Genomic DNA, 17581 nt, shown 5'->3' with positions numbered 1-17581 from the left:
CCAGTTGTGCTTTGTGCTTTGTGCTCATGGATACGGGTGGTGGTTGTGCTGTTGTGTGTGTTGTGCTGCGTTGTGCATGGCATATGTGTAGTATTCCGTAGTGTTATTACGCACTTAACCTCATTTAGTAAAATATTTAGCTAAAATAAAGTGTATGTACAATTGACATTTCTTTAATATGCCGGAAAATAAAGAAAAAGAAGAGGAAAAGCCGGTCGTTGCAAAAAATGCTATTGACTTACAACGATTAAAACTTCAAAAATTAATGAAGAATCCTGTAAGTATAATGAATGAACATATATTTTGCTTTTTCGTAATTTTGCATTACGTTTTTTAAAATACGCGTCAACAATTTTCTACATAGTTAAACTTCTGAAAAAGTGATTTGAATTTGTATGGCTTAGAGCTGGAGAAAATAGTATTTTTTAAATAGTAATTAATCAATATATATAATCCTATTTATTTTAAAGTATATATGTATGTATACAACTTTGGAAATAAAATATTTTATTTGATGCAGTAACTTTTTAAGATAAAATAATTTATTTGAAAATAGTATTTCATTTGAAGAATATTGAAAATATTTGTATTTTATCTTTATTTGCAATTTCAATTTTAAATATTATTTCTGAAAATAATGGTTCGAATTCAATACATTTACGAGTGTAAATCGTTTCTCAACAATAAGATAGACTGTATGTTTATGCGGTTTCTCAGAGTATTATAACAATGCAAAAAGTAAAATATTTTATTTCGTGTTTCAAATTGTTAAAATAGAAATATTTTATTTTCGAAATTGTATATCTTATTTAAAATACTATTTTCTTTAAGCAAAATAAAATCTAAAATATTAAATAGCATTTGAAATATTTGTTTCACCAAATAATACCCACCTCTGGTATGGTTGTTACAATAGGAGAAACCTGTTATATTACCAGAACGACCTAAAGCTAAAAGTACACCGACAGTACCAGAATTTGTACGCAATGTAATGGGAAGTAGTGCGGGAGCAGGTAGCGGAGAATTTCATGTGTATAGGCACTTGCGACGTAAAGAATATGCTAGACAAAAATTTATTCAGGAAAAGGGTCGTAAGGTAATTTTAATAGGAATATCAATACATATACAGAAGGTATAATTTTAAAGAGAATAAGAAACTTCACTGTTTATGGTATTTTATCAGGAACTCTTAGATGCTGAGTATCATTTGAAATTAGAAGAGAATAAAAGGGCAGCTGAACAAGTAACAGCGAAAAAGAGAGCAAAGAGACAGAAGAAAAAGCAGAAATTGAAGGGAAAGAAGAAACAAAGATTAACAAACGATGAGCCAAATAAAAATAATGAAGACAGTAATTCAGAAGATGATAGTCCAGATCCAGAAGATAGAGATGATAACGAACCTGAAGCTGTAGCTAGCAATGAAATTGAAAATGACACAGCTGCACAATGTGCAACAGAGATAAGTACTTGTAAAAATGTAGTTAAGGATAATGTAAGTAAAAATGAGTTGACCTTACAAGATGACTCTAATACAAAAGATTCTAATACTAAAATTGTTCATAGCGATAATGTACCAACCTCTGAATGTAAAATATCTGAAAATAATAGTAAAAATGATGTATGTAATAATACAGATAGTGAAAATCCTTAACATTAAGTGGAGTAAGAATTGAAAACATTTAATATTAAGCATAACTTTAATGTTGCATTTACACTTGTACACAATTGTAATTACTTGTAAAACAATCGGCAGTGATATTTTTGTAGATATGACGGCAACAAATTATTAAATTCGTTTGTAACGTGATTTACTACATGATTTGGAACTAAGTAATAAGTAAACAATTACAGTTTTCTCCATTGTTGAGATGATTCGAATATATTTTGAAATATAAATACTAAAAAGTTATTCTATGATGTTACATAGAACTCAAATGCTTCTCATTTAAATATCCTTGTAAAAAATTTATATACTTTCTACAGTAAAGTAATTTATATCCTATTCGAATATACATATATGATTGTTATTAATGTATATTACATTTATCCTGCTTTGATAGTTCGGTATCACAATGCTGGAAGAGTTGTATCTAAATTGTCATATCGTTTAGTTCTTTCAAAGAGATTTGCCAGCGTGCGGGCAATCTGTCGATCTTCAAATGAAGGGGCACTTTTCATGTATTTCTCCAATTGAGATTTTGCTTTTATTAAATCTCCAATTTTTTCGGGCACAATTGTTTCCTAAAACATAAGTATTATAAATCGAAATTGTATGTGTAATAGTTAAATCATTGTACTAATAAATCATTGTACCTGAAACTGTTTCATGTAATTAGAAATATCATCCACATGATCGCCAATCTCTGATGAAAGATTTTGTAAATCAGACACATCGGTGCAAGCAGCAACATGACTAAGGGTAAGGCACAACTATAAATAAATTGTATTAATTAGTACAAATCACAAATCATTACAGTATTCTTTCTTTCTGTAACTGACTCTCTACTATATTCTTTGTAGTGTTCAAAATGTACAGAAGGACAGCGATTAAAAAAGAAAAAGGGACTGAAGTTCAAGGCGTTCGACGAATATTAAAGGACTCGTGCAAGCTCAGCTTTTTAAATTCAGAAATAAAAATTCCTTATTTTTGTGTTTTTGTCATAGAAACTTTTACCATCGTATTCGTTTCGTTTTTCTGATAAAAATGACACCAAACACGATATAATTACGATCATAATTACTAGTGTAACAAGTGATTAAACTTTCAGACTTCACATTTATGGTAGAGGTATACAAATTCTTAACTTTATTCATTCGGTTTGGGGCAGTAGAAAATAAAATCGTGCACTATGCATCATTTTTATGCAATATATGAGTTATATTTTACCATTTAATACGACTTTAATATTACTAATTAATAAAATTTATAGTTAATATTTACCTATAATTAACGACAATACATATGTACAAAAATCTGTGTTTTCTCCTTACTGCTGGCTCCCTAAAACTGACAATTTCAATGCCTGGATCTGTAATTCAGTGGCTAGCGGCATTCGTGGGCCAAAATCTTCTAGTTCTTTAAAAATTGAATTCAATCTAATTCTTTCTTGGGCATTTAATTGTATGCCATAGTCTTCTGGTTTCTGCTGGTAGTTTAAATTTTGATTGTTATCTTCATCTGTATTTTCTGTATCATCTCTGTTTTGTTCCACCCTTTCATTCCTATCTTCGTGCACCTTTTCGTTTGTGTCTATATCCATAAGTTGATCATCATCGACGAGTCTTTTGTCTTCTACTTGCATCTTCACCACATATCGTCTTTTTTCGGTTTGATGACGATTATGTAAAAATTGCTCAATGTCGTGAATATGTACATCTTCTTCGAGAATGACACTCATCATACCCTGCATTTCTTGTATTTCTAGCTGTTCTTGCTCTTCTTCCTTAATTGCTGGCATAGCAATTGAAATAAGTTTTCCCCATGCATTCCTTATACTACTACAGGTCACCATATTCCATGCTTCAGCTAATAAATCTAAACAATTATTCAGAGAATAATTCGAGTAAAATGACTGGATGCCATCGTGATACTGTAATGCAAGTCGCATCATTTGATGTCTGAAACTTCTTTTAGTTTTTTCAATAATTCCTTGGTCCATAGGTTGAAGTAAGGATGCTGTATTCGGTGGTAAATACTTAATTTCAAAATTATCATCTTCTGGATAATTTGGTTTATATCCTGGAGAATTATCTAATAATAAAATTGTTTTTCCAGAAATTCCTTTTTCCATTTGAAACTGTCGTACGCTCGGTTGAAAATGATTGATGTACCAATCTACGAACAACTCTTGATCCATCCAAGTGCTTTTTTGAGATTTCAAACTTACTGGGAGATTTTCCATTGCATTCTTTAATGCCCTTGGTTTTTTAAACTTGCTAATAATTAAAGGCATCAATTTGTGTGTTCCGTTTGCATTCGCACATAAACTTATTGTAATCCTTTCTCTCCTTAGTTTACATGCATCCAGTTTTTCATTCTCTCCATTTGACGTTTTCGTTGGTAATGCTTTCCATAGCAGACCACTCTCGTCCATGTTATAAATTGATTCTACGTTTATTTCATTTTTCTTGATATAGGTTCGGAAATTATCAACGAAAGTTTTAGCTGCATCTTCATCGACAACAGCTTCCTCCGTATAAACTCTTACTAAGCGAATATTGTGTCTGTTTTTAAATTTTGAGAGCCACCCATAACTTACTTTGAAGTCAGTGCAGGACGGCATGCTCTCTTTTAATTCAGTTGCCTTTTTCAAAAGTAGAGCATCGGACACACGGTCCCCGAGTGTCTTTCTTTCTATAAACCAGCTATGTAAGCGTTGGTCTAATTCTAAATATTGCGGGTCTCTTATACGTTGCCGGTTTTTCTGCCGTTTATCTTTGTTTTCAAACTCTCTGATTTTTGTAGCATTCTCTCGTATTCTTCGAATTGTCATGTGGCACACATGATATTTTGAGGCAACTGTTGGAACTGGTAGCATTTCCAAATCCTTCAAAACATCCAGTCGCTGTTGCATAGTTAAATTGACGTATGTGGTTGCCATATCAATTAATTTATCAATGGTATGTACACTTATTTACTGAAAATTAACACTGCTGTTTACACAAAATCAACACTAACAAATTATACGTAATGTGTAAGAAAGTCACAAAACAATGGTCACAGTTCGAACGTCACAAAAATACTGTTCACAGTTTGGGATAATGTTCGTGGTGTAACGTATAATAAACTGTAATAATTGAAATAATAATTAAAATAAATACCCGTGAACGTACTATTTAATTGTATCGCTCTGTGCACGAAATTCAAAATACTCCGTGGGACTATCGATGCTAAACGTATCGAATCTCGGAGGAATTCTGATAATTCTGACTGCGTTTTCGTAGACGCGCTGCATTCCAAAAATAAGGGAAGGGGGGAAAAACCCCATGCGTTTAAAAGACGCGGAAGGGAGGTCCTTTCCAAAACGCGCATAGGTTGCAAGAAACACTTCAAAACAATGAAAGTGTCCTAAGAAAGAACATCTTTTCCACGCTGAAAAAACACGCCGGAACAGTTGAAAAATCACAAAAAAAAATACAACACTGAATTGGAATTTAGAGCGTCGGCATGGCAACGTACTGTACACTCCATGAACTCGGATGGGGATGAAATGCTAGGACGAAAACGCTCACCATTCTCTTTACCTGTCGCAGTAATATTGAGGCTTTTTAAAAGACGACAACTATTTTAAAATTGAACCCAACGATTTTAATTTCATCCAGATGTTAGAAGGATTAGTTTCTTAGCCGACGAAAAGAATTTGTTAAAAGAATTGCAATTGGTTAGAATCGTGGAGAAAATTTTAAAGGTTGTATTTTACGTTTTTTCTCGGGACCTGTATTGAAAATTGAAAAGCTGTACTTGGTAAATATGTGTCAGTTATGTTGTACATAAATATGTACAGTATACTATCCGTAACTGCGGGAACTTCGAAACTGTCGAGTCACAATTATCGAAGAGGTACTATATTCTTTGTATACATATAGTGTACCGAACGTAGAAAAGGATAGCGAATGAAAAAGAAAGACGGAGGTTCGATGTCTTCGAGAGACTTCTGTCTCTCTTTCTTTTTTGTTCGCCGTCCTTTTTCACGGCCGAAACTTTAATCGCTGATTCCACAAGCAATTATAATTGTAATACTACCGTGTTGGGTGTCATTTTAATAAGAAAAAAGAGACGAATACGATCATGGTAAAAGTTTCACAAACGAAAGTAAAAAACTAGAAAAGTTGTAATCTTTTGCTTCGCTTGCATAATATTGCATACTAGTGCACATTAGTGTAAGTCTCGCCGATACTCGACTCACTGGCTCGGTCGTCGATGGTGTTCTAAATTCTAAAGGGAACCCTCTCCCCCCAGCAGTGTCGCCAGATTAATTGTCTCCCAATCTACCTTACCCCTTTTACGACGTCACGTGACTCTTTCGTCTCTGTCGTGCATGTATCACAATGTCACGTGACTAGTCCGATAATGACAGAGAAAGGATACAATTTTGTTCCGATATAAGACGACGGTGTTTGTTTCGAAATAAGGAAATCGCTATTCCCTCTTATTTTTTTTGAAGTTGTTCGCTCATTGTCAGAACGAGAAGGTATGTCAAAGCCGGTCCCGAGTCTTCGCCTTATATCGGAACAAGACTATAATCTGGTAATGACGGAGAGAGGGTAACTGTATTCCCCTCAATTTCTCCGGTCTGGCGATACTGCCCCCCCCCCCCTACGCCCCTTAGTGATGGAAATAAAATTTTGACAGTGACGCTTGACGCTACTGATCTTTTCGACAGTTACGGAGACCTGTATAATTCTATTAGAGGTGTGCGAGAACCCGAAAATGTAGGAAATCCCGAAATTTTCGAGATCCTGTCCCGATCCCGACATTTTTGGGGTTCTCGCACACCTTCAAAATTTTATGTATAATAGCAATTTCAATTACTTGTTGAACAAGAGCATCACGATGCGGATACTCAATGTAGCTTGGTACATGTTGAGAATTTTCAAATGCTACAACGATGTTCTTCCACACAGTTACAATGTATTTCCCATAAGAATCACAAGCGCATAACGCCCATGCTGCATTGGAGCGGACTTTAAAATTTGGACTATAGCAAATTAAATTACATAACGGAGGAAATACCAAGTCCTACTAAAACAACAAAACTGCGTTACATCGTTGCAATGAAAAATAACAAAAAAAAATATGTTCATTTTATGAATTACGTACCCGCCAAGAAGGTGGTAGTATGTTGTCTGGATTGTTACCTAAAACTAATCCTAGAGCTCGACAAGCATTCCAGCGTACCTACAACATTTATCAAACCAAAATATATTAAATTTTATTGTTCTTATAATCTTTATGTTCATTAAAATTTACTGAAAACTCAGTATATCAAATTTATGGAAAACGATTTAAATTATAATAGAAATTTCATTTACTTTCATATCATGTCCTGAAGTGGCACAATTTATAAGGGACTCCAATCCTGATAATGTATCATTTAATATGTCTTTGTTAGGACATAAATGGAAAATTGTTCCAAGAGCTCGAACAGCATTGCATTTTACTTTATTACTATCTTTCGATGCCTTAATACTAACATGATATAATTTTGGTAATAAAATATCCAAAGGAAGAGGTTCTACTTCATCGTTTCTGGAAAAAAATGTTATACAAATAAACATAAAGAACAACTATTTAATATATAATTATAATAGATGTGCCAATAAAAGTATCAGTAAACATTATTAATGTCATTTAAGTTTTAACATGAGAATGGGATTGGTACATCTAATATTTTTGTAATTAAGTGTTATATAATTAGACTATGGATGTTTATGCAATTTTCCTGGTCTAAAGATCCTATTTTCATTGGTAATAACATTTGTAGGTCCAAAATAAATGAAAATCGTATTAAGTTCTGTGAAATTTGATACTACAGCATTTTTTTATAATTTTTATAAATCATAAATGCATAAAGATCCGCAGTCTATATATAATGTTATACATGTAACTAACTTTTCTTTGGAAAGGCAATCACATAAATTAGCTAGTGCCCAGATCCCTTTAATGCGAACACCAAGATTATCATCGGCTTTTAAACAAATTATGTCGGCTAAATCCATTAAAAATCCAGTTTCTTCTTTTAATGGGGGCAGTGTGACCAACATTCCCAATGCTCTCAATGCTGCAGCTCTTACTGCACTTTCTTCATCATGAACTGCGCCGAACAGTACTGTGATAATTAGGATAGTTTTTTGTCTCTAGAATATTTTTACAGAAAAAACACATAGGTATCGTGTTTCATATAATTTATACTTGCATGTAGCTACTCACTGGTTGTTGAGTAAGCACAATAGGACTAATGCTGCCTAAACAATCGCATGCTGCCTCTCTTATTATTGTTTGTGAATGTTGAAGAATTAATGTTATGGGTTCAAATATGATATTCCAGAATAATAAGGCATTATTATTGCCCAAGTCATTATTTAGAAAACATACAGCCATAATTTCTAAAGTACGGCAAGCATGTAGTATTACTTGTATTTCGCAATCCTGTATAACTGTCACTAAAGTTGTTGTAATTAATTCCACGTGGGAAAATACAAGACTTCCAGTACTGAATGCCATTCTGCCAAGAAGTTTCAAAGATTGAACCCGAACAGGAGTGCTCATCATCTATAATCAAATTTATATCATGCAATTTCTAAAACTCCATATTTCTCATTCGTATACAGGATGTTCACACTATTATTAACCAGCGTTTGTTTTGCAAATAATAAATATTACCTTCATTTCTAAAAACATAGTGCAAACACGAAAAAATTACTTTTCCTCTTTCAGTTTTTCTAATATTTATTATTTGCTAGAATAACGTTGGCTAGAAATAGCGTAAACACCCTGTATATTTTTTGTAACTGTAAATATAGATGTACCTTATTAGAAACGTTCTTTAAACAAACATGAATTAAAAGGCATACGTTTGTTTCTTTTAATAATTTGTTGTCATATTCAGCAGATGTATTGTTTTTCAGATCTTCGATATCTACTTCCTCTTCCTCTTCTTCTCCTCCTGTATTGTCGCTAAGCGAAGCATTCAAATGCATTTGTTCGGATTCCATGTTTAACTCTGATTGTTTTGCAAGTATATTAAGTATTTCAGGTGTCAAAGGATCACAGGAAACAACAGCTTCAAAAGTTGACAGTGCTGCTACACGAATTGTTGCATCTAAAATAATATAAAGATTTTGTCATAATAATAGACAACCAATTAAAGGCGTGCGAGAACCGGAAAATCGGGTCGAGACGTGACCCGACTTTTTCGGGTTATCGCACACTTCTACAAACAATACAATAATGTAAAGGTACATACCTTTGTGAAATATGTATGGTCTACAGTTTCTTAACAATTTTGTGGCAAGTCCTGTTTTCAAACGTGCGTACGGTGTACCTTGAATTAGTGCAGCAGCACATTTCAAAGCATGAGTTAAAACAGCAACATTTTTATCACTGCTTAACACCAAGGCTAACGCGAAATGTAATTCTTTAATCATTAGACCTACTGTACCAAAGAAAGTTATAAAAGATGTATGGTGGGTATCCTCTGCATGAGTCAAAAAAGATTTAGCATCGATGAGTAATTCGGTGAGAGTGCTCAGCATACTATGCTTCACTTTTGATACAGATTCTTTCAAAATACACCTAGTTAGTACCCTTGCATCGCTTTGTGATCCAGTGGCAACAATTTGTGGCCAAAATCCAAATATTTCACGGCTTTGCGAATTTTGAGCAAGTACTTGCAATAAGTGTACAGCTTCTAATCTAACTTTGGAGTCTGCGTATATAGAATTATTACTTTCGGTGTCTGAAGTATCAGAATCGCTGGAATATATGCTAATGCCTTTACATTCTGTCACAATATTATTTATCGGTTCTGTGCTTGGTTTCTTGACAGGCTGTTTTTTAATCTTTGTCTTATGATTCTTAAGATTTTTGCACTTAGGAATAACATGAACTTGTTCGGGCAGATTCATAGCTACTGGTCGCAGAAGCTGTGGTTTTACAGGTGCATATTCCTTGATGCCATAACATAAAAATACTTGCACTACTCCCAAAATTTCACCCATAAAGTCTATGGAATGTGGTAGTTGTTTGTTTACTACTATAATATAAAGTATATGTAAACACGAACTCAAAACCTAAAAATTTAATGTAATTCGATGTAATAGACAATGATCAATCTTATTCCATTTTTTCATATTACTACTTACTTTGGCATAAAGGAGTTTATTATCATTTAATTGTAAGGAAGATGAAAGGATATTTAGCATAATATTCTTAATGGCAAATATAAATTCTTGATCAATGGAACTCTGGTCAGATTGCTTTATTAAAATTCCTTCTAAGCAACCAAGCGCATAATAATGGGTTTCAGACCATGGTAACTTGGATGGACTTAAGTATTTCTTTAAGAATTTGTCATTTCCCAATAATAATTGTAAGTACTATAAAAATAAATTACTTTACATGTGACATAATCATAATCTTTAAAGTTAGCATGACGTATAGTAATATATGTATTGTTTAATAAAAAGGATTATGCTTACATGATTAATATCTTTAAATTCTATATTAATTAAAATATACTTCAAAAGATTGATGGCATCTTTGTGTGTAATAGGTAAAGCTGACTCCAATATGTCTAAAATCCATTGTTTAACACTTTCGAATGTGTGATACTGAAGTTTTGCATTGTTTTGAATCAAATTGACTAAAAGTTTCGATGTATTTTGTATTAGATCTGTTTCCGTAGGTGTAGCAATTACGCATAATTGTTTGATCAACAGTTGTAATATCTAAAACATTGAAATGAAGTAAACCAATTATATATTTGAAACAATTTATTTGGAAGAATATGAAGAGATGAATAACGAATATAACAAATTGAATATTACAATAATGTACATTACACAATATTGCTGTGTATAAATGTCTAATATTGATACACGTAAAATGTATTTTAAATCGACTCACATCGTTATCGAAACTAGTAACAAATCGATAATCAAGTTTATTAAGGTCGCAAAGATAATTGTTGACTAACTTTATTTCATTCTGTTTCTTTTTCGTCAACAAAAGCAATTTTTCTACAATGAAATCGAATTTGTCTGTAGAATTTGGATAATTAGCTTGTGAGGTTGCCATTTTTCACGCAAATATTTTTCAAAAGAAGTTACAGAGATAGGTTAACAGAAAATTGATAAATACTCCGAGAATATATACATAATCCAATACTTTGAGAATTTACATATTTAGTAGCCACAGCCACAGAGTATTTTTATATATAAAAGCATATACTCTCCGATAAAAGCAGAGGTAACACGATTGATACGCACCACGCGGTGGATTCTGATACTAATCAATCTTTATTCGTATTGGATGTTTTTAATTAAAATGAAAGTAAAAATAAAAATGTTTCCTACTGTTACAATAATAACTCATTAATCCGCATTGAATGCTCTAAATTTGAAGGCATAGTGTTCCAAGTTCCAACTTGTTCCCCTTCGTAGATCCACGATAAATAACAAAACGCATTGAAGAAGGGAGTATGAATTTATAGCATTTTCATTATATGGAAATGGAAGACATTTGAAGTTGCATAGAACTCTGTTATATAGTATTTAATAAATAAAATAAACGTTGTTGATTTTATATTGTATGTATATATATATATAATATTTGTAAAACCACAAACTATACAAATGTTTTGTAAATAAAACTATATTACAATAAAATTCCGTATCGCTATTCATAAAAAAGTTTGTTTTTCGAATGTGGTCAAGGAGTTCTGAAAGAATATTTTAAACGTAATGTAAATTCAAATGATGGAAACATTCGTACATGTGTTTTATTTTCATGGCATCAGCAGCCACAAAAGTATACAATCCTGAGAAAATAATATGTTAATCGAGTGTTCAGACATAAGAAAAGCATCTATAATACAATATTTATAAAAAAGAAATTCACAGAAAAAAGGAAAGTAAAAACCTAATGTAATGTATAAAAAGTCTCGTTACTCTCTGGAAAATAAAAAGTCAGAAATGCTCTCTAAAAATATGGTAAGTGACACTTTCTCTAATTTGTCTATCTTAATTAAAATAATTAACAATGAAACACGTACATACAGCACATCAAAACATATGATTCAGAATTAACTTTCATATATCTTATTCTTAATTAACATTTAGGTTCTGTAACCGAGAGCTTACAGCGCTGCTTATTTGTTCTTTGTCTGCATCACTTATTTTTGCGCTTAGCGCTGAGGATTGATCTAATCTTGTGCACGCTTTCTTGTGCATGAACCAATGCAGTCTCTGACATTCCCTGTCGCAATATTTCACTGTTTTACATTTGCTGCATTTTTTACTAGCCTTATCCTCGCCGCACGTAATGCAAACTTGTGCATTGTCGAAAAACGCTCTCTGTCCGTTAATTGCGGCTGATACCACCGATACAGCAGACGGAGGATCACGGGCGGCAAGAGTTGCTACCATTTGACGAAAGATTGTGCTTTCTCTGTATGGAAATTCTCTCACAGTGTCTCGTAAGAAAGCCTCTTGATACTCTGGCGTACCATCACTTTTGCTACACTTCAAAAACTTCCTTATCAAAACCTCTATAGTATCTGACTTTTTATCATCTCCATCGTCGCTTAGTTTCTCAATTTTTTCCCCTTTCATTGCTCCTTGCCTCTTTTGGAATTTGATTACTTCAGCCACAACGCAACTTAGATAATGATACTTAAAAGCCATCACTTCGTTAGTTTCTGCTCTTCTAGTCATGACCTTATGACGCATAGATTCTAATACCTTTTGTACCTGAAAAGTATAAAGATGAGTATAATGTTCTTTAAAAATTAACATTTCAATAGAAAATTATATAGTCTTCACCTTGGCAGCATTTTCTAACAGTCCAGAGCATGTTTGCAGATTCATAACTACTCGAACAGGATGTACATTGACTTGCATAATGAACTTATGAAAAGAATCTGCTAGGTGTGGGGGAAGCATCGACTCAGTCTGTAGTCCTTGTGGTTTAATGTAGTAATCTATATCAGCTTTTGGAATAAAGTTATTGATAGTTGCCACACAATTGTGATTTCCCACAAAGGCAGCCATCTGAGCTGGAGTCCGTCCTACACTGTTCGTAGCTGTTAATCTTGCTCCATACGACATTAACAGATGACATAGTTCAGCATTTCCACTTAGAGCTGCGAAATGAAGCGCTGTATATGCATGTTCATGTTGACAAGCATTTACATCTGTGCCCTGAAATAAAAAATTATCTTCTATATTTTCTAAATCTATAAAATTTTTACATTTTTCAATAATATTTAAGCCAACGGACTAGGTTGGTTTTAATCGTTGCTCATACATTTGTTCAAGCTACTTTTATTAAATGTAAATATATATGGTATTAAATATTTACTGAATAATTACTGGAGTATATTTCCAAATGATTAATTACATATTACTCTGACCTCCTTATATGAAATTAATCAACATTTATGTATTATATTGAAAAAGAAATTAGTCGTTGAATTCCATTGCTTAGATGAGAAAGATGAGGGATATATGCACACACTAAATCTTCATTAGAAACGTAAGTGAATAACCATTATAAAAGAAAAGAAAATTAAGAAAATTTTTTACTAATTTTCTTATATTGTGCTAAAGTTAACCTACCTGATCGAGAAGCATCTGTACTATTTCCTTGTTTCCTTTGTAACAGGCATGTTGAAGCGGACTTACACCATTTTCATCCACGAAATCCATTTTCACTTTACTCGCCGCTAGTAAAATTTTAAGTTCTGACACCGCATTGTTGTTAATTTTTTCAAAAATCTTATTCTGTAAATCGGTTAGATCCTCCGTGGCAGGCGCCATTTTGCCGACTATCGATTAACATAACGAGAAGTCGAATATTTATGGAATCATCGAGAACATTGAACAGGCAGCATCCTTACCGACTCTTGATTATCGAAATTGACAAAACAGAACATCTATATTACATATATATGTTTTTTAAAGAATTTTTAGAATTTTATATTTACAGTTTAAATAATGTTCCTAAAAACGTGAATATTTTTAAAGTATTAAAAAAAAAAATTAAACGTTTTTATCGAATGGTAATGATTAGACTGCGGACACCAATCAACAATATTCGAAGCGAAACTAATAGTCAGTCACTAGAAGAGCTCGTAATTTCGTCTCGAAGCTAAATAGAACGAGGCATGACGTTCGAATTGATGCTTCGTGCTCGATTCTTCCTGCTCGTGTAGCTTTTGTCGGACACGGACGCGAATTAGGATTTCGAATCGTTGCGCACCTGCTGGATTGCAGCAGCGCCAGCGGAACGATCGGCTTCTCTCGAAACTTACGGTTCGTCTCGGAAGTCGTCGATCGTTTTCACTGCGAGCAGATCTGCAGATGTTTGGTGGACCGCCGAAGAAAAGGAAGAGAGACGCTATATGTATGCCGAAGTGGCTCCGACAAACTGTCGCTCAAGAGGGCAACTACAATGCCCTCGCATCTTCGGATGCAAATAAGTCATTTCTCACTGTATTTGTCTGTAGAAATAGTAGTAGTAGAAGTAGTTAGTCGTACACATGGGCAGGCCTCGTCTCAACGATCAGCGGAGATGGGCACTCTGCGATTTACAGTAGCGTTGCAAAAAAAACCACGCGCGTTACATTAGTCATTTTTGAATAGAGATCAAAGTTAGATCAACTTCAATAGATTGTTTAGAGTGTATCGTTGCGAATGAAATAATCGTGATTCAGATTACATTTCATTTTAATTGTTGCTTGAAGCAATATTTAAACAATAGCAATTTTATGAGAGTTTAAAGTTTGTATAATTGTTTTGTGTGTGCAGAAAATGTAAAGTCGTCTTTTCTTCTCGCCTCTGCTTCATTTCGATTAAAATAGGATTTGCTTAGTTACCGTTACTGCATGCCGACCGCGAAACGACAATTACTTAAAAATACTGTTATATTATTTTTAACCTATTAAAAACATATTAGCAAAGAAAATAAATTTCTATATCATTTCAGTTTGTTGTAATTCAGGTAGAAAATTTTTATTTTGCATAAAGATCCGCTGTCTAGTAATGTGTGTGATGAAAGGTAAAATTAACACTTTAAAAATCTTCGTTAATTTATCTTATTTGTAAGTTATCTTATTGTGTATAATTTTTACAGAAATTTTATATTTGAGAAAACGTGGATGACCTTCTAAACTCTAAATTCTGAAAAATGTCAGGAAAAAGTAAAAATATGTTTTATATTATGTGTTTTTATATTAAAATGATTAAAAATGTACACATTTTGTTTTAAATATTTCACACAAATTTTTATTACAGAAACAAATATCTCCTTTAGGAAATTAAATTTTACATCCATGATGTGGAATAATTATAAACAACAATCTTAACGCACAACTTAAAATTATTTAACAATGAAGTTTGGAGTCACACATTTTTGTCCAAACGAAACTGAAAGATCGCGGTTCAATTTTCGTCGAATGCATATCTGAGATAATGCAAAATATTGCAAAACGTTATTGCCAACTAATTAAAGAATATTGTTTCACTTATGATAGCTGTTCAGTTCTTGTGAATATTTATTTATTTATCATGTTAACAAAGCCCGAGCTGCTACCTATGGCTGTGGTCGCAACTCAGATGCGATGCATAAAATATAACATACAATTATACAGGATGGTTCGTTTTAAACGGAACACCAGATTACTTCATTGTTGAGAATCTGAAAGATGTTCAGGACACGATTCGACTGTATTCAATGAACTGACAAAATGTGCAAAAAATGTTTCCCGTAGTCACTGTCCTGAATATATATTTTTGACTATTTCATTCAAAGATCTTTGTTTTATAACAGTAATAATTTATAAAATAAACATATTTTAATTTTTCAATAATGAATGAAAAGTCAAGGATTAATATAAAATATTATTTCTTAGTATTGGGAAAGGAATGTCTGTACAATTTTAATTGTCATTATAATAGTTACAAAAAATACGTACAGTTTTAAAACGAAAAAAGTCGCTTGATAAAACGATATAAACGTTTCTTTAGTATAAATAAATAATTAAAAAGCAAAGAGGTAAATATAGCTTTGATTGATTTTAAGCTATTAATAATTAAATCGCTTTTCGTAGAGGAATGGAAAAATGGAATTTATGAGGTGTTATTATTTTTAATCTAATTAGTTTTCTGAAATCCTTCGAATGACCTCTGAAACATTTTTTCGGACTCTCGCAGTTAGATAAGACATTTACAGGTTTAATTTCTGGTGACTTAGCTTGTACAATTTATAAGTATATATATGCACGCATGTCAGTTAACATATCGATCGTTATACGTACATATACGTACTGTTGTATCTAACAACAGCAATAGCTATAAACTATATCGTCCATATTATATATATAATATATCTGCACATAGAATATTCTCTAACAAATTCACGATAATACTTTTTCAAATACTTAATGTCTACTCAACCATTTTTCGTCGTCGATAGTTAAAGTCAGGGAAAGACAGACAATTGTCTCGGATGCATTTTGTTGAATTAGCTGTTCCACTTCTTGAGTAATGATAATTAACAGAAGCATTTTGATAAGATGTTAGAAACCTTAACTAATTGTCAATGCAAATTTAATATCTTAGATGAAAAATAAAATTCGTGGAGGCACGAAACAAAAGGAAAACATTAATTATTTTATTATCAATCTGTGTACAATTACAGTTTTGGGAAAAACCAATTCCATTGATTTTCTATTTTCTCAAAATTTTGTAGGGTGTGTCCGGACGGGTAGTACAACCGAGCAGAGGGTGATACTACATGTAAAAATAAGTCGAGAAAACGGAATAACATTTTTTTGTTCGACGCTTTGTTTTCGAGAATATAGAGTTTGAAAATGCAGCGAATACACGTGCAGGGCCCGCTCTAGGAGGGGAGGGCAACCCGGACGTTTGTTCGGGGCGCGAAAATTTAGGAGCGCCATTTTGGCTGTAACTGTGAGAAAAATATTGATGTGTGAAATACCCAATTAATAGAAAATTTGCTTTTATTCAAATTTAAATACAATGACTATTTTTATTGAAGATAAAAAATATATACCTTTTTTAAAATATATATATTCTTAAGGGGCGGCAATTTGTCTTTTTGTCCGGGGTGACGTAATCGTTAGAGCGGGCGCTGACACGTGCTATTGCATAGGAATCGTCTGACGCGTCTGACCATGACCAACCAATTCTACTTTGTGCATATACTAAAGCACGCGAACGATTTTATTTGTTATTCCTTTTTTTCGACGTTTCGACTTTTACGTGTAGTATCACCCCTGTCCTGGGTTGTACCAATGATCTGGCCACATCCTGTATATCTAATACGTGAACCATGATTTGGTTCAATCATTGTGGACGAATAAAATTCACGTTGAAATTGTGTGCTTAAATCTGTGATTGTCAGGAAGAACGCCGCATGTCATAATTTCAAAAAAATTCAGTTTATGCATTTATTGAACTTTATAGTATAGGATTTAGGTATTTACCAGGAAAAAAGTCATGAAAATCAGTTCGAAAGGCTCGAAAAATTAATGCAATCTAATCGATGTCCTATGCCACAGCATTAGTGATCAAAACTTTAAACGGCAATACCTCGAAAGTGAAAGTATGTGACATGCGGCGTTCTTCCTGACAACCACAGACATTTCTTCAGCATTGTCTGTCTAACGACTGGTCTATTCTAAATATTAAATCGACAATTAATACTTCTTATTTTCCATTTTACATAGGCTTTGTTATTTCGATAACATTTGAACGTTAATACATTTTAATGTAACGTTTTACACCTGAGCGGTGATTACAATTCGCGTATAGTCTACACAGCATGTTCGTCTGTTCG

General features: G+C 32.8%; 3 protein-coding genes across 5 annotated transcripts; 1 reads left to right on the top strand and 2 right to left on the bottom strand.

The window, feature by feature from the left end:
- Window positions 1-7: 7 nt before the first annotated feature.
- LOC143209526 (uncharacterized) lies at window positions 8-2774 on the top strand. The gene is made up of 4 exons (XM_076425279.1): window positions 8-277; window positions 917-1096; window positions 1184-2419; window positions 2521-2774. The coding sequence occupies exons 1-3, from the start codon at window positions 179-181 to the stop codon at window positions 1649-1651; spliced, it is 747 nt and encodes a 248-aa protein (XP_076281394.1). The 5' UTR covers window positions 8-178; the 3' UTR covers window positions 1652-2419; window positions 2521-2774.
- Window positions 1679-10985, bottom strand: LOC143209510 (HEAT repeat-containing protein 6). Of its 3 annotated transcripts, XM_076425235.1 has the most exons (12): window positions 10628-10975; window positions 10201-10449; window positions 9865-10098; window positions 8967-9792; window positions 8530-8822; window positions 7931-8272; window positions 7613-7857; window positions 7033-7249; window positions 6821-6898; window positions 6533-6739; window positions 2314-2430; window positions 1679-2241 (listed from the first exon to the last, which is right to left on the bottom strand). In XM_076425235.1, exons 1-12 carry the CDS (start codon window positions 10796-10798, stop codon window positions 2068-2070), a joined length of 3153 nt encoding a protein of 1050 aa, XP_076281350.1. In that variant the 5' UTR covers window positions 10799-10975; the 3' UTR covers window positions 1679-2067. The 3 variants fall into 3 exon arrangements, with proteins under 3 accessions (XP_076281350.1, XP_076281351.1, XP_076281352.1); XM_076425236.1 differs by lacking the exon at window positions 6533-6739 and having other exon boundaries at window positions 10628-10976; XM_076425237.1 differs by lacking the exons at window positions 1679-2241; window positions 2314-2430 and having other exon boundaries at window positions 6614-6742; window positions 10628-10985.
- Window positions 10986-11466: 481 nt separating this feature from the next.
- Window positions 11467-13566, bottom strand: LOC143209521 (ankyrin repeat and MYND domain-containing protein 2). The gene is made up of 3 exons (XM_076425266.1): window positions 13339-13566; window positions 12544-12921; window positions 11467-12471 (listed from the first exon to the last, which is right to left on the bottom strand). The coding sequence occupies exons 1-3, from the start codon at window positions 13537-13539 to the stop codon at window positions 11827-11829; spliced, it is 1224 nt and encodes a 407-aa protein (XP_076281381.1). The 5' UTR covers window positions 13540-13566; the 3' UTR covers window positions 11467-11826.
- Between the last annotated feature and the right edge of the window lie 4015 nt (window positions 13567-17581).

This window comes from Lasioglossum baleicum, chromosome 6, assembly GCF_051020765.1.
Source record: "Lasioglossum baleicum chromosome 6, iyLasBale1, whole genome shotgun sequence".
NCBI classification, from domain to species: domain Eukaryota; kingdom Metazoa; phylum Arthropoda; class Insecta; order Hymenoptera; family Halictidae; genus Lasioglossum; species Lasioglossum baleicum.
This window is presented reverse-complemented; position numbering and strand designations above follow the sequence as displayed.

Bases quoted from the DNA above. Each gene is read 5' to 3' on its own strand.
- LOC143209526 (XM_076425279.1), top strand. From the start codon at position 179: ATGCCGGAAAATAAAGAAAAAGAAGAGGAAAAGCCGGTCGTTGCAAAA. The intron at 278-916 runs GTAAGTATAATG...TTGTTACAATAG, and splicing joins AAAAATTAATGAAGAATCCT to GAGAAACCTGTTATATTACC. The intron at 1,097-1,183 runs GTAATTTTAATA...GTATTTTATCAG, and splicing joins TTCAGGAAAAGGGTCGTAAG to GAACTCTTAGATGCTGAGTA.
- LOC143209510 (XM_076425235.1), bottom strand. From the start codon at position 10,798: ATGGCAACCTCACAAGCTAATTATCCAAATTCTACAGACAAATTCGAT. The intron at 8,273-8,529 runs GTACATCTATAT...ATTTGATTATAG, and splicing joins TAAAGAACGTTTCTAATAAG to ATGATGAGCACTCCTGTTCG. The intron at 6,899-7,032 runs GTAAATGAAATT...TAAATGTTGTAG, and splicing joins CTTCAGGACATGATATGAAA to GTACGCTGGAATGCTTGTCG.
- LOC143209521 (XM_076425266.1), bottom strand. From the start codon at position 13,539: ATGGCGCCTGCCACGGAGGATCTAACCGATTTACAGAATAAGATTTTT. The intron at 12,922-13,338 runs GTAGGTTAACTT...TTTTTATTTCAG, and splicing joins TACAGATGCTTCTCGATCAG to GGCACAGATGTAAATGCTTG. The intron at 12,472-12,543 runs GTGAAGACTATA...TATACTTTTCAG, and splicing joins TGTTAGAAAATGCTGCCAAG to GTACAAAAGGTATTAGAATC.